The sequence below is a fragment of the Medicago truncatula genome, chromosome 7, assembly GCF_003473485.1.
Source record: "Medicago truncatula cultivar Jemalong A17 chromosome 7, MtrunA17r5.0-ANR, whole genome shotgun sequence".
Classification (NCBI taxonomy): Eukaryota; Viridiplantae; Streptophyta; class Magnoliopsida; order Fabales; family Fabaceae; genus Medicago; species Medicago truncatula.
This window is the reverse complement of record NC_053048.1, coordinates 41,733,505-41,750,459: the sequence shown is the minus strand read 5'-3', so window position 1 is coordinate 41,750,459 and position 16,955 is coordinate 41,733,505. Positions and strand designations below refer to the sequence as shown.

Sequence of the window (16,955 nt, the reverse complement as noted above, 5' to 3'; positions counted from 1 at the left end):
CCGTCTAAAGAAAAACTTAAACATAAATTTAATCAAATTACTTGATTATGCCTTCATATGTGGAAATACCTTTTTCGTATTGTCGTCCGTAAATGATTTGATTCATTAATAAAGTGTATGTTTATCGATTATGTTGTTTTTTATAACCGATTATGCTATTTTTTAAACTAGTTCGTAAAATATCTCCACAAATATCTATTAGACGTGAGTTTTATAATCTTATCTTTAATTTTATCATTTGTATGGTAAATTTTTATTTATATGGAAACACCATATTAATTATAAGATTATATGGAAACAATCCGTTGAATATAAAATTGAACCATTCTTGTCAAAATAATAATGATAAAACTTGAAAAAAAAAACCTGTTGAATAGAAAATAGAATATAAAACTAGTCAAATTAAAAAAATACAAAATAATAACGAGAAAAATTATATATAAGTAATGAATCGACAAACATTATGCTCTTTTTATTGTGTTAAAATTTATAAGATTATAAATAAGTGTTTCATATAAGAGTTTGATTTTGATTAAAAATATAGGTGCTCTTTTTATTGTGTTAGAATTTATATATTATAAACGAGTGTTTTATGTAAGAGTTTGATTTTGCTTACAAATATAAGTGCTCTTTTTATTGTGTTAAAATTTATAGATTATAAAGAAGTGTTTTATATAAGAGTTTGATTTTGATTAAAAATATAAGTATAAATATTTGTTTTGAAGAAATTATATAGATATAAATATTTGTGACTCTTAAATTACAACAAACATAACAAAATATGTTTATCTTTTTCGATTACGGAGTATATCAACAATATCATAAATATAATATAAATTGTTTTTTGATAAGAAATATAATATAATTTTTTTTTTTTTAGGGAGGTATATTCTTATATTTTTTATGGGCCCAAAATATAGGTAAATTTCTTTAAGAAAAATCAGTCCAAAAAATACCCTAGATATATTATATGAAATAAAAAAATAGTAGCACAAAGAGACAGAACTTAGCACTTCTCTTTCTCCACATCTTCTGTTGCTCTTTTTCTAATCTTTCTCTCCAAACCAAATTTTGTTTCGATCAAAGTCAAAACACAACCAAAAGGTATCATCACAATTCATAAAACCCTTTTTTCTCTCTCTAAAAGTACTTCTTCTTGTTGGAAGAGAAACAAAAGTACCAAGTTTTTCATACGCACGCGGTATTGGACTATTCATATACCATACCATCATAGTGCAACATTACGTATACATTAAAAAAAGCTGTTACAATCTACATAGGTAGATAGATATTATTATGATTATGTTTTTGTTTTTGTTACACTGAATCTGCAGTTTCTTCTTGTTAGATTTTTCAGGTGTCTTATTTTTTCCTTAAATTTCGCTTCTTTTTTTTTTTTTTAGATGTTTTTTTGTACCTTAAAAAACAAAACAAAAAGGTTATTTCTTCTTTTTGAGGTTTTTGGTTTTTATTCACACCAGAAAAATGTGAAACAATACAATATTTTTTACATAACACACAACGTAGTAATTTGTTATCATATATGCGTGTTATGTTGTTTTCTTGTTTCTGGTTTATGTTGTTTCTTGTTACCGAATCTGTTCCAAAACCATATCATCATCATATCCAATTTTCTTACCGAACATTGATCCAATCAAATTTTCCTAAATGGGATACCCAAGAATATCAAATTTAAATTAAAGTTAATAAATTTACAAACTTCCAAGAATTTGATTCTTGATTATCATTCTTTCAGACTAAAATATTCACCCTTTTGATCATTCTTTCGTCATTGTTTTATTCAGGGTTCAAGATCAATACCTGAAGAAGAATCAAACCGATTTTCAATGACCCAAGTGAGAAAAAATTGAGTTTTGAATCGTGGGTGATTGTTTATTATAACATATTTGGATCTAGCTGTTGAAAGATTGAATTTTTTGTTGTTTTGGGATTGAAGATGAAGTCAGAGTCACTTGATCAGTGGAGGAGTTACTTTCGTTCATCGAATTCGGATATTTTCGATATAATTGACCATGCAATTGTTGTTGCTGCTTCTGATTGTCCAAAGGAGTTTAAGTCTAGGAGAGATGGAATTGCTGAGAGATTGTTTTCTGTTATGCTGAATCGTTGTAAGGGGTGTGAGAAGGTTGAATTGTCTGTGCCTGATGATGATAATGGTGATGAACTTTGCAAGAGAAGTTCTGTTAGAGAGGGTGCTAGCAAAGAGAGCAAGGTGGATTGCAGTAGGGAAGAAAATGGAGTGATGGATGCTAACCCTATTAGCAATTACAGCTTTGGAGAAGCTGAAGCTTTAACTGATGAACTTGAAGAGCAATCACAACTTGTTGCTGAGGTTACGAGGATTAAAGAGATTCTCAATAACCATGAAGATGAGGTATAGTCTTTTCTTTTTCTTTGTTGTTTGCATACTGATGCATTAGTTCTTGATTCTTTGAATTATAATTTTCATGAATGTGTGATGTGATTCTTGGAAAGGATACGTCTTGATATGGTGTTTTTTGGATGGCATTTTTGTTCGTGTTTGAAGGTTGAATTCATTTGTGTCTTATGATCACTGATTAGTGATTGCTTGTTTCATGTTGCTACAGTCTGACTCGGTGCTGTTTGAGTCTCTGAGGAGGCTTCAACTGATGCAACTCTGTGTCGATCTTCTGAAGGTTAGAATTGATCTTTCTTAGTAGCTTTGGGGGAACTTTGTGTTGTTTCTCTAGTACTTTTTTTAAGATTGTTCTCTTAACAATCAGAAATTAAATTGTGCAGTCAACTGAAATTGGAAAGGCTGTGAATCATCTGAGAAAGCATGGATCGAAGGATATCCGTCAACTAGCACGGACTCTCATAGAGTATGGTTTAGTTTTTTCATGGATTTCAGTTTCTCGTCTGCGGATTGTGGTTTATTTTATAATCATGGCCGCTGTGTTGTTCAATATGCAATTCACTATCATTATCCTTAACTAATCAGACTGTTGCACCGATTCCATAATCATGGTCACAAGTTATAAGCCTTAGTTAATTTGAACCATGTTCTTAGTTAGTCATGTGTCCTTGATGTTAACATTGATGACATGCTTTAGATAGGTGAATGACTTGGCCATTATTGTTTTGATTCATATCATTGTAATAGTTGAGATGCCAAATCTGTTAATGTTTTCAATTGGATACCGAACAAACTCAAATTCTAAACTTGTTTAATGTTTTTTAATTTCTAGTGGATGGAAAGAACTGGTCAATGCATGGGTGAAGGCGACGACAACCACACCTGTCGCAGGTAGAATTTTTTATCGACCTTATTAGTGTGGTATTGATGAGTACAACTATGCTGGTTTCTTATTCGATTTCAAAATTAATTCATGTCGGAAAAATGCTATTGAATGTTTGTAGCTTCAGAAGAAGGCACACCGGACTCCAGAAATCCATCTGTTGTTGAAAATGAAGAAGAGGAAGAAGGAGGACTTCCTTCACCTCCTTTGGACGAAGGGGCTTTCTTTGTTGCCCCAACCGGTACGATTGAACTCTCACAGGTATATATACTTGTCCTTTTTCCCTTCTCAAACTTACATTTCAAAGGCTTGTATATATGAAACTGAATTTTGGTTTTTCCTTGTGTTGTATATATCTGGACGATGTAAAGTTCTTTGATGGCATGGATGACGATGGAAGTGAGTTGAATTTGCATTTCATATGTTTAGTCTACCTAGCTTTCGTTGTTACGGTTCTGTGTCTAAATTCCCCTCGTCTTAAATTGATGATTGTAAATGGGGAATGTTTTTTCAGATATTCGAAAGAGTGCACCATTCAACAAGAACCGTGACAACGGAAGAAAGCCAGCTCTTGGCACTCAAACTAAGGACAAGAGGAATTTTCCGGCATCTAATGAAACGGCCGTCACTGCCAAGGACAACAAGAGTCAGCACATGAAGAAAAACGAGGCTGCAGCTAGGCCTAATAAACCAATGGCTGCTGATACTGGCCGTGCAAGACCGTTAAACTCGAACATTCAGCGAAAAGCCAATGTGGAGCCAAAGATGCCGCCGAAAATTGAAAACAGTACTGTCCCTAAGAGGCCTCTCAATGCTCAGCAAGATGTAAGCAAAATAAAATAACTCGTATGTGCATTAATTTTGTAAGTTTGTGGTTCTCTCTAACCTTAATTTTTATGTTTCAGAAGTCCAAGTGTTCAGATGATTTGGCTAAGCTTGAAGCCACTAAGCGGAGACTTCAAGAGAGTTACCAACAAGCTGAAAATGGTTAGTCATTGATTCGTTTTACAAAATCATCATTGTCTATTACTAAGTTATTATAACACATGATGTATTCTTTATGACACATGCCTCAATTCATAACTCATTGATGAAATTTTCATTCAATTCTTAATTGCAGCCAAGAGGCAAAGGACAATACAAGTAATGGAAATAAATGATCTTCCAAAGCAAGGATCTGTCCAACGGAATACACATTTCAAACCCGGAAATCACAATCGGCAATGGGGTAACGGTCGAAGATAGAGCGGCTATTTTCAGGAGGGCTTGTAGATTTTTCAGCATGTTCTCTAAAGATGAAGGAAGAATAGTGATAACTGCTTTCGCCAAACATTTAATGGATAGAAGATTGATCCCCCCCTCTTTGAGAGCATAGAAAATAACAAATATACATTCACCATTTTTACCTGAATAGAGTTATTTTGATTGTAGAGGGAAGTAAACTTTGAAACATCGATTATTTCCCAAGGTTTAAACTTTGAGTACATAGGAATTTTGTTTATCCAAGAATATTGGATTTGAAATTTGATCCTTTCTTGGAGTTCCATGGCTTACTTGAATTGTTCCATAATTATTGTCAATAGAAATCCCAATCGTTTCTAGACATGTTACATATGTCACATTTATATTACTTGCATTAGGGTCTCTCATAGTAACATTTAAGTATGTGCAATTGTGCATGTTACTATTCTTTCATGTGATTATGTAATAAGCAGGTTTATAGGAATACTTTTGTAGTCTGCTGACTATAATGTTTCCAAAATTCAATAGCATGGAGTTCAGCATAGATGATTAAGTAGAGATTAAACTATCATTAAGGTATGCTTGTTGTAGATTATAAAAAATGATTTTGACATTTAATTGCTTATAGATTACTTTTTTGAAAGATTTTTTTTTTGAAAATATATTTCATGATTAATTTACAATCCAAGTTTTATTATTAATATGTACGACTTTCAAGTTTGAACATATATTTTATGATTATTTTTTACTATTATAATTTTAATGTATGCCTTCTAAATTTAGTTGTTTAAAGTTTGTCCAAGTCTATTCAAAAGGTTGGTCCAAGTCAAATCAAATTTTCTTCAGTATTTATTTTATTCTTTGTGGTATAATAGAAGAAATAGCATAAGAATGTGAATAATATAAGAGTGAAAAATGAGTGGCCTTTGATTGATGGCATTGGACATATTGACATGGTTGAATATTCCACACCATCTTATAATAAAATAAAACAAGAATAGAGGTTAGATGGCATGAATGAATATGATTATGACTATGACTGAGAAAGAAAGAACGTGCTAAAGGTGGAGCACAATTTTTTATTTGTCGGCTTGACTTTTTTTTATTTTTTTATTTTTTTTATCTTCTCATTTGGCTAACAACCATTTAATTGTACTCTGTGATTTACATGTGTCACAAAACAACTCAACTCAACAGTACTTTGTTATAGTGCTGTCTATTTTGACCACCTATCTTTCTAACTATTTTCCTTACGTTGTAAGAACATGGTGAAATCTTTTTCATATTGTAAACTTTTTTTTTTGAGTAATTATATTGTAAACTCTTAAATAGATGTTAGATATGATGCTTTTATTTTTTCTTTTAAGGAGAGTTATGCTGTTTTATTTTTTTAGTTAATAGGTCTTTATATCTGTAATATAGGTCATATTCGGTTTTCTCTACTGTAAAATAATTTTTTTTATTTACCTTATTAAAATATTTTTGTTTTGATTTATCTCATAATAGGCTAAACAAAAACGGAAATTTTGTAAAAAAATAATAAAATTGGTTTTTGTTTGGCCTATTAGGGGTAAATCAAAACAAAAATATTTTACAGGAGGGTAAATCAAAAAAAATATTTTACAGGGAAAAACCAGAAATAACCTATATTACATGAGTTAAAGATCTAATAATTTTTTTTTTTACAAAATGCTGCTTTTATTGTGATTTGCATTTAAACCGAGTGGATAATTATCGTGGTTTTGTTAAATACATTAAGTTACGGAAGCACTTAATCTATCATTTAAACCGAGTTACGATTTCAATAGGTTGGTTTAGTTTATCTATATCTATATACCGTAAAGCACTACATAATCTATCAACAATGAACTGATTAAAGTTGTAAGGGATGAACTCATGAAACATGTGGTCCTGGCTCGATTCCTGACTCTTAAATATAGAAACATTTATGTTGGAAGAGAGAATCCATCTTACGTGTCTTACACATTCTTTAATGGAGATTATTCATTATTAAACGACGATGAAAACTTTATACTAATATCTCCATAACGTCAAAAAGAAAACAACACATAATTTGAGTTGAATTTTAATCTTGAAATTATACCTTCATTAAGATAATTCTGATTTTATCTTTTGAATAATACTATTTGAATATTTAATTAAAAAATCAATTAAACCTCATTATAATATAAACAATTCAACTATAATAGGAACAATATAATTTAAATCTTTATTTTGATTGTGCCATATTTTGAAGAAAAACAATTATAATCAAATAGAATAAAATAAACATGCAATTAAGCGTAATAAAAAATGAAAACACAAACACATTAATATTCGTCTTAACGCTTCATCCAATCTTTAGCAGATTCACGTGTTAGGAAAATAAAAAATTAGATAAGTCATTCCTATTTTAACAAATTTTGCCAGGGGATATGACGAATATTGTGTTTACTGAGATTGATTTTGTCATCTAAAAAGGTCTAGCGGCGCAACTTATTATCCGCTTGTTTTTTATTCATGTGCTGTAAGTAATCATTGATTAATCTAATTAACCCCGTTAAGAATCTTTTTCAAATTCCCTCAAAAAAAAAATCTTCTTCAAATAGTTTTAATTAACATGACAATTTATTTGGCAGGGCAGTTTTTAATCAGGAAATTCATATAGGAAGGATGAAGTATTGGTGTGGGTACAAACAAATTGATTCTCATAAACAAGATAGCTTGATATGTTTCTGTTTGTTTGACGAAGCTCAATCAAAGCTTCGATACCGCGGTCATAACATATAAATATGAGACCATCTACAATGCAGCATTTCGTTTGGGTGCTTAAACGGATCGCGACCGTACACGTCACTCGTTTGATAATTAATACTCCAACCCAACACTCAAAATAAATTAATAAATAGGTCCCAATAATAACTCTATATTATTAAATTTTAACAATAATTTATATATTCATTCATAATTATATAATAACTATGAAATATTGAATTAATTACATTATAAACTATAAAAAAAGTGAACAATTTTTTAATTTTATTAATAATTCAAAAAAAATAAAACTTGAAAAAAAATCAAATTATAATAAATTACAGACGCTTGATTTCTTTTTAACTTTAAGATTAATAAATTATTTGATGTAGTAAAAATTGTCTTTCATTGAAAATTCAAAGTTGATCAATTAAATATAACACTTATAAGTATTATTTAATTTAATTTTTTACTATTAAAATGATATAATAATTGAATAGTGAAAAAATTTACAATTAATTGTGTATGTGAGACTCACATGTAATAGGAGAGAGGATGCCTATAAAAGCACCCATCTCCATTGGCATCCAATTAATTGATAGCACAATGAGAGTGCTTATTAAACTTGGTGTTTAATAGAGGAAGAACCCTCCATTATAGATGGTCAGAGTCATTTCCTTACTAATAAAATGCAATCATAACGTTTAAAAATATAAACTCAAAACTAATTGAAATCCTTTCCATTGACATGCTTAAGTTATTAGTTGCATTAAATTTTGAAAATATTATAACGACATTTTAGAAAGAATTTGTATTATGAAATAAATAAAAATCCTTCATTAGGAGAGTATTCTTCCTTTCATTCCCCGTTCCTCTTTCCATTTACAAAAGAGAAATGATATTTAAACATTCATGTTGTGATAACTTTATCACTCTATTGCTTTGATTTTTATGCAAATACCTACTTTTTTTTTTGTAAATTATGATTGTCAACCAAATGATTGTTCAAACAACATTCATCTTTACAAAATCCTCTCCTTCTAAACTTTCAAACAAAGTCAAAAATTACAAAACTTTAGTGCAAATTATATTGCAAAGTTGAGACCTAGGACAAGATCAAGATTTGGAATTCCCTTGTTGAAAGGTTTAGTAGCTTCCGTCTAGCTAATTCAATGAGGGTTTACCCACGCATTTAATTTTACTTTTTGTGGTTTTTTTTTTCCTTTTCTTTAGTCATTGTACTGAAAAACGAGTCAATATTTTTTATTGCGGTTTTTCTTAATAGAAAAATTGGTTTTTCTTAAAACAAAAATTACGTTGTGGAAGTAACAGTTTCTCTAGATTAGTTAGTTTCTCATGCTTTCTAAGATGATTGTAGCAAATATAGACCTTTTTTTTTTTTTTGAAAGATAGCAAATATAGACCTGGTAGTAGCAAAGATTGTTAAGTTAGAGTGGATAGAAGAAGTGTTCTTGTTTTTCAATGAGCTTGTAACCATCCCTCATATCTAACTTTATTGCTATACTAGAGAAGAAAACAAAGCCAAATAAACTCAAAATTCTAAACCACATTTTGTTAGTGGATTAATAAAAAATTGTAGTTATACAAAAATTATTTTTTAATGACAAATGTTAAAATTCTTTTTAATAGCAGACGTTAACGGAAAATACTTGGGTGACATAGAGTTGGGTGACATTGGTGACATTGGTCAATCACAATGCCACAATGTTTGTGTTTCTATCTCTTTCACAAGCATTGTGGCATTGTGATTGGCCAATGTCACCAAACTCTATGTCACCCAAGTGTTACCTGACGTTAACATGTTAATTGGCATGTTGACGTTTTTTTCGTCTTTAATTCACCAACTCATGTACTCACTTTCCCTAAAAAAAGAAAAACTCATGTACTCACTTAGCTACTCTATCAATGAATTGTTTTTTTTTTTTGGATCGGTCAGAAGACCAACCACACGATGACACGTCGTCAGATTTGCACCGCTTTAGGACTCAGAATGCAAAGGAGCACGCCATCTTGCGTGCACTGTGCCACAGAAGCGTGTCCCTGCGTGAGGATCATCTACACATGTCGTCTTCCATCCCTAATCACACGCCACATATTCAGAGGTGGTTATGACCAACGAGGGCCTATATAAGGGTGAACTTGTTTCACCCTCAGAGTACACATCACTTTTCACAACATTTCTTACACACTCTTTCTCAGTTTCATTACTAACTTGAGCGTCAGAGTGCTAACGTGTCTGCAAACACCGTTCGTTCCACCACGAACATTCATCACTGCCATACGGAAAGTTGTTACCGTCACATCGGAGCATTCTCATCCGCCGTTGTCATTCAACCGTTCTTAGACAGATATTTTTTTTTACCAAATTGTCAATGAATTGCTAATCATAGCTTCATACACAGGTGCCATTTCACATGGGAAAGGTTAATCCTTTCCCACCATAGGAAAGTTAGAGTCAATGATTAGATTAAGTGAAGAACATATTCTTAACATGCTCTCTCAACACTAGATTTTTCTTCACAATATCTTCCAACAATTTAAAAATTCTGAAAATTAATTTTCAGAAATTAAAGAAATCGAAAAAATATAAAAAAATTCAGATTTTTTTTTTAATTCTGTAATTCATTTATTGAATGTTAGAATTTTTTTTTTTTGAAAAAATGAAAAAAAAAATTGTTCAAAAATCTTATTTTCCTAGAAAAATTAAAAAATTTAATTTCAAAATATTTTTTTTAAGATTTTTATTTTATTTTTCAGAATATCTTATTTTATTATAAAATTAAAAAATATATTATTTTTAGAAAAATAAAAGCTTATCTTAGTTTCCAAAATTTTATTTTTATTGAAATAAAAAAAAATTCTAACATTCAATAAATGAATTACAGAATTTAAAAAAAAATTATCTGAATTTTTTTATATTTTTTTAATTTTTGAAAATTAATTTTCAGAATTTTTAAATTGTTGGAAGATAGTGTGAAGAAAAATCTAGTGTTGAGAGATCATGTTAAGAATATGTTCTTCACTTAATCTAATCATTGAATTCAACTTTCCCATGGTGGGAAAGGATTAACCTTTCCCATGTGAACACACACCTCATACACGGTGGCATTTAGGGTGGGTAGGAGGAAGACTTTCCCACCATAGGAAAGTTGCTTTTTACTGCCACTTGTAAGTGAAACCGGTTTCACTATTTTTGTTTGTTTTTTCAAAAGAAAAAAGAATGCAGTATTTAATACTAGTAGTATTAATATATGGTATATTTATGTTACTAAATAGTAAATACCCTTTCCTTCTTCTTTCATTCATCGCTCCTCAGTCCCAACCTCCTCCTAGCTTCTGTGTTGCACTGCCGTTTCTGAACCAGGACAACAAATTTGCCCTCGCAAGATCCACCGTCCTCCAGGCGCCATTTAGCGATTTCGAATCTCATGATTGTTGCTTCTTTCATTTTCCAAGATTAATCTTGGCATTTCATTGCCGAGCAAGACATAAAAAAATTTGAGATGTAAGAATCATCCCATGTTTCAGTACTTCACCAATGGCGGATCCGTAAATGAAAAAAGATAGCCAGAAGAATGAGCATGCCAACAACCCTTGTTTTAATTTTGATTTAATTTTTTAATTGACATTCAAAACTTCAAGTCTGAACCTAAAATTCAGGAAAGGGAAAGGAAAAAAAATATAATAGTACTTAAAATACGGTGTTAACTGTGTTTTTATTTATTTTTTAATTAATTTTTAGTAATTGGTATTCAATGCTTTAATTGTTAATGCAGAAAATTGAAAAGGAAAAAAAGAAAGAAAAGGGTTTAACAAGTATCCCTTCCTTTATTTTAACCACTCAATATTATATGAATATATCAATGGCTAAAAATGTAACTTTCCCATGGTGGAAAAGAATTCCTTCTACCCACCCTAAATGCCACCCTCATACACATTACAATTATATATGTTGTGTTTTTTCATGCACGTCATGTATTTCATTGCATGATTTCACTATCCATAACTCAATTTTATATAAATTAACTTAACCGCAGTGATTCAAAATCTTATTTTAATTAATTTGAATTGCGGTGTTGAAAAATGAGCTCATTTTCACAAAAAAGTTGCTAACACACTCAACCTTTTAAATTTTTATTATTTGAATATCCTCTTACAATTTTTGCAAATTAAAATATTCTCTTGATTTAATTATTTAACCAACTTTGTTTTAGTAGTACTCATGATTTGAGAGACATGATATTTCATATTTTTGTGCCAATAGATAGCCATTTTTCAGGTGACGTGCCATTCCCACTCACTCGCATACAAAAGTAACTTTTCTCCTTCTTTCAAAAAAAAAAAAAAAAAAGGTAACTTTTCTCTTCCATTCCATTAATTTCGCAGCTCCCAAGGTGCTAGCTAGTTCTGAATGAAAAGGACAAATTAAAGTTTACACTCTAATATTCCAATCTAATCCATTTGACACTTGGCATGAAAGTGACGAAATATAATGACACGTCACGCATTGTATTAGGATAAGGGTTCAAATAATGTCTATGATATCCTCTTGTGATCACTTATAACAAACTTTCTATGATTTTTTTAAGCAATCTTTTTATAACAAACTTTTTAAAATAATGAAACTTATTTCTCATTTATCTTTAAAAATGATTTTAGTTGAAGGTCAATTTGAGATAAAATATTTTTCTAGTTCTAATGTGTTGAGATAAAACCTATAAATCTTAATTTCAAATTAAAATCAATCCTTATAAAAATTCCTAAACATATTAAAATCAATTTTAATTATTAAATCCTCAAAATTACTTCTAATTAACTCTAAAAAATGAACAAAACTTGCACTTAACAAAATGTGTATTTGTAGGAAATTCATGGGATAGAAGAAACGTCCTTAAACCAAAAATCAGATTGCACATATATTTTAGACAAATACTTGAAGCAAGGTCAAAATTGACAAGGTACTACCACCTAACTATACATAATTTTCAAATAGTGGGTCATTAATCCACTTACTTATAGCTAGGCTTTCTCATTTGTGACTTGTGAGTTGTGAGCTGTTTACCTCCTAAGCTAGCCAGATACACTATGATTGTTTTAGTTGGTGGGACAATTAAATATTGGTTTAGTTGAATACGTACCACAAATCAACTTCACGTATGATCACTAACACAAGCATGTAATTAAATAATTGTAAGTAAATTAGAAAATAACCATATTCAAATCAGATGAATGTGATGAATTTACGTGGTCGTTGAGGATAGGAATTGAGTTATCAATAGATTCTTTTATTGATAAAAAGTTATCAATAGATTTTTCAATAAAGAGGTCGGAATTGTACGTATATATACGGTATATACATGATCAACCTAACCGATTGTGAAGGCAGCCTTGGAGATACTGCCACACGTTCAATCAAAGTGTCAATGTCAATCACTTATTGTTAGCGTTGTTAACCGTAGCTAGTGACAGTTATAACTTCAATTATGTTCATAAATGGTGAGACCATCTCAGCTACTTGCAATATTAAATTATAACCGCCCCCATTAGTATAAGTTTTTTTTTTCTCTCCAATAAAAACAGTGTTCTAAACATATTATTTAAGAAGGCAAAGTAATCTAATGATATATTATATTCTTTTTAGTTGCTTAAACAATACATTAAGAACTGTTGTTGGCATTTTCACATAGCATGTTTATAATATGTGGATAGGGGTGGAAATAATTTGACTGAGCTAGGTTTTGTAAGACTTAAGTTTGGCAAACGGTTTGATTAGGTCTACTAATTTATTTAAATAAGTAATGTGATTTAAAGTTAAATACACCAGCGAATTAATAGATCGATGATATTAAATATGGAGTTTTAGAGAACTCTAATGCATATTACATCATATTTTAATTATAATTTATAATAATACTTATATTCCTTCTCTATTTAAGAAAAAAATCTGATCTAATATAACATATCGTACGCTAGACCGTAGATCTCTTAGGTTAGCTTTCCTATTCTATTCTTATCCCTATTGGTGGATAGTTTCACCTTGTAAATCAATTTTATAGGTGGGCCCAACCCAATTTATAAAAATGCTAAATTCTTTTTTTAGGTTTTTTTGGTACAAAATTCTATTTTTAGTTAACATCAACTTAATTTATGCGGAAGTGCATTAATATTTATTAACACTACTAGTTAAAACTAAAATTCGTACAATGTTGAAATGTTGCTAACATATAAATGATGTCTTTAGTTAAAAATGTGATTCTGTAATCTCAACGGAGAAAGATCAAATCTTTTAAAATGATTGTCGATTAATATCATTTAAATTAGTGATAATATCTTTTTCTCAAAAAAAAAATTAAAATAAAATCATATATTTGGAGTTTTTAATCAATTCATGTCCGTGAGTAAATAATTAATCTGCAACTTGGAAGCGCTGACAAAGTTTTTGGGAAGAAGCTCACTTCCTCCATTCACAAACACGTCTTCAAATTTCAATCACAAGTTTTTGGGAAGAAAACTTCATGGCTAAGGAAAAGTTAGAAATTAATATGAAACTAAAGAAACAATTTAAAGTAAACTAATTAGTCAAAATCAGAAAAATGTGGGGCATCAATATCTCGACTTGTGGGTAAATCCAGTATTGTGCTTTGCAATCAGTTTTTCACTAAAAATGTTACATTTGAGAAGGTTGATGTATTGATTTTGAAAGAAAAGGTGAGAATGAACTTAAATGTCCAATCGATATACTTTGACAAACATTGTAGAAAAATATTACTCCCTCCTTTTAAAATTATACAAGTCACTTTAAAGAAAATGTCTCCTATAATTTGGGTTGGTTCCAGAAATGTATCGAGTAGGTTGTTAGATTTTTTTTTATAAATTGTAGATAAAACTAACAATAATGTTTTTGACAAAAATATAAAATGAATATTCAAACAAGTTTTTTTTGACGAATCAAAATAAAATATATTAACACCAAAATAAAAGTTATTTACAACATACCATCTTTGAGGAGAACAAAATAAAGCCAAAAGTTAAGTGATTAATTTCATAAACATTAAAGGATTAATCCATCAACGATTAAGATCGAATACTAAATATGGATTATGAGTTTTCATCCAAAATGACAAAAATTTAACCTTACCGACCAGTTGAACCATCATTTCTATCAAGCAGCGATATTCATCCCTTTCATTCCACATCATTCAAACACAGGCAAACTATATAATGTGCATATTTTAAATAGAAAATACACTTCAAGTTGTAGCTTATTGATGTACTTATTCTAAATAAATAAGTAGATGTAAATTATTAGATCCTAGTCATTTGTAAGAAAAAACCCATTCTTTTTTAATGCTTTTTCTCTTAAAAGTGCATGTTGGTAAAACATTGTGATGTATTGTGTCAAAAAAGTGGGAGTTCATGATGTATTAATTTTCTTTTGTTGAGGAAAGTTAAGCATTAAAATTTGTCAGAAAAAAAGTAAAGCATTAAAGATATTTTCTTTGAAAAATTAAGGTACTTTTCAAGTATTTATGTTCACTCAAATGATAAGAAGATCTTCTCTTAGGTTTTTTTTTAGTATAAAATAGTATCGTGATCAGAATTCATTTCTTAAAATAAATAAATGAGAAATTAAAGTTTGAATTTTAGCTCCTGCCATGTCTCTCTAAGCTAAGTTTAAAAATAGACTATATTATCTCAGTTTTGATCCAGCAACAAAAAAAACTAAAACCTATCCTTAAAGTTTAAAAGCTTCTAAAAAGTTTGCAAAAACGCTTAACATGTTTCTTTCTACAGGAACCAGCTATTTCCATCATTTTCTTACTTTAAAGACAATCTCTTCAAATTCAATAAACTATGCCTTATGTTCATCCACTTGCCACGTGAAATTTATGCATAATCCTTATCATCCATGTCTAGGCAATTAGAAATATATATGTGTTCACATTATATTTTTATCCTTGTTTAGGATAATGAAATTAAAAACAAACAAAAGCAAGTCTTGGAAAGAAAAATAAAATTATAAACAAAAACTATGACTATATAATGAGACTAAAATAAATTTGGTAAAAAATTGAGGCAATCAAATTTAGGGAGGAATTTTCTTAATCCTCAATTTAATTTTGAATGTACCCATAAGGAAACATAGATTTTGTAAACCATATAGTTTTTGACTATTATTTTTCCCACCCTGCTGCCTTCTCGCGCATCCTACAAAATTTATTAAAATATCCCTGGTCCGGATTACATTATTCGGATCAGATTGTTAGTGATTTCCGGAAACAGAAATCCGGACCAGAATTTATGTAATTTTCTATGTCTTTCTTTGATGTCAATGGTCTCTGTTGACCGTTATATGAACCCCACACAAGCTGCAATGCATTGCAATTGTAGGGTTCCTATGAACGGTCAACAATGACCATGACACCATCGACACCCCTAAAAAACTAAATTTTTTTGAAGAAAATGTAAGAAAAGAGGTGAAGTGAAGAATGAAGGTATCTGTTGAAGATGGAAGCCTATTTATAGCATAAAACAAGTCCTAGGTCATTAATACAGTCAATGAAAACGTGTTAGTGGTTGTTGTAACTGTCCAAACCCACATTAATGGCTCTGAATCTTTCCGGATTTTACATTCCGGAATGTCCTTAGCCCTATAGGAAGTGCCAACTTTTCCCTCGTTCACCACCATTATCGCATTAATCCGGAAAATATATTCCGAAAAACAGATGTGTTTTCCGGATTATATATTCTGGAAAATATATTCCGAAAAACAGATGTGTTTTCCGGATTATATATTCTGGAATGCATCAGTCATGGCCGGTGGTCTGCACCACACGTTTTTGTCGGTGGTCAAGTAAAAAAAACATGGTAAAACGCGTTTTTTGACTGCATTTATGGCCTCCCAACTGTTTTTGACCCACCCCTCCCTATAAATAGCCTTCCAAACCCCACCATTTCTCACACCATCCTCTCCCACCCTCTCCTCCTCTTCTTTCTTCTACAACCATAGTTTTCCATCGTTGGCCTTTCATAGATAAGGGCCTCGTTGAAAACTTTCAGGATTTGTATGAACGGTCAATGAGGATGGAACCGCGCTGCAATGAAGCGCGGTTCATCTGAGGGTCATGTGGGTAAGTGTGGTTCTTAGCTTGGCCTGTCTGGGCGTAAGTTTGAGCACCCCCCATCTCCCTCAAGGGCATTGTTTTCTTCTTCCCGCCCTCCTCTTCCCTCCTCCTCCGGTTTTCCTCCAATAGGCAAACTACTGGTATGTCCCATCACGTACCAGTGGTTAGGCTCTTAAGAGATTAGAATTAGGCTCATAGGAGATTAGAAATAAATTTAGGATCTTATGTAATAACCTTAAAAAGCTTGAAAATTATTGTAATGTATTGTTCATATATTAATAAAATGAGTTGTTTTTATGTTTGTGTCTTTTTATTTCAGTTTTTTATTTTATCTGCATTTTATTTTACGAATTTTGAAGATTAAAATTGCAAAACTTCTGGTAAAACATTATTTCGGATTTAAAACATCTGCAAAATTTTAACAATACCATCCGAAAAACGAAATCCAGACCAAGGATAAAATTGAAAAAAAAAATAGGACGTGCGAGGAAAGACATAGGGTGGGATGGGAAAAGTTATAGTCATAGTTTTT

The 16,955-nt window shown here is 30.5% G+C and overlaps 1 protein-coding gene across 4 annotated transcripts; it reads left to right on the top strand.

The window, feature by feature from the left end:
- Positions 1-980: 980 nt before the first annotated feature.
- LOC11413295 (probable mediator of RNA polymerase II transcription subunit 26b) lies at positions 981-5,044 on the top strand. Of its 4 annotated transcripts, none has more exons than XM_003624880.4 (11): positions 981-1,104; positions 1,806-1,856; positions 1,958-2,395; positions 2,610-2,678; positions 2,782-2,864; positions 3,231-3,289; positions 3,403-3,542; positions 3,653-3,680; positions 3,796-4,106; positions 4,187-4,268; positions 4,402-5,044. In XM_003624880.4, the coding sequence occupies exons 2-11, from the start codon at positions 1,848-1,850 to the stop codon at positions 4,524-4,526; spliced, it is 1,344 nt and encodes a 447-aa protein (XP_003624928.1). In that variant the 5' UTR covers positions 981-1,104; positions 1,806-1,847; the 3' UTR covers positions 4,527-5,044. The 4 variants fall into 4 exon arrangements, with proteins under 4 accessions (XP_003624928.1, XP_024626330.1, XP_039683590.1 ...); XM_024770562.2 differs by having other exon boundaries at positions 1,006-1,280; XM_039827656.1 differs by having other exon boundaries at positions 1,006-1,201; positions 1,806-2,395.
- Positions 5,045-16,955: the final 11,911 nt, after the last annotated feature.

Coding starts and splice junctions, on each gene's coding strand:
- LOC11413295 (XM_003624880.4), top strand. Junction 3,681..3,795: donor TGGCATGGATGACGATGGAA/GTGAGTTGAATT, acceptor ATGTTTTTTCAG/ATATTCGAAAGAGTGCACCA. Junction 4,269..4,401: donor TTACCAACAAGCTGAAAATG/GTTAGTCATTGA, acceptor TCTTAATTGCAG/CCAAGAGGCAAAGGACAATA.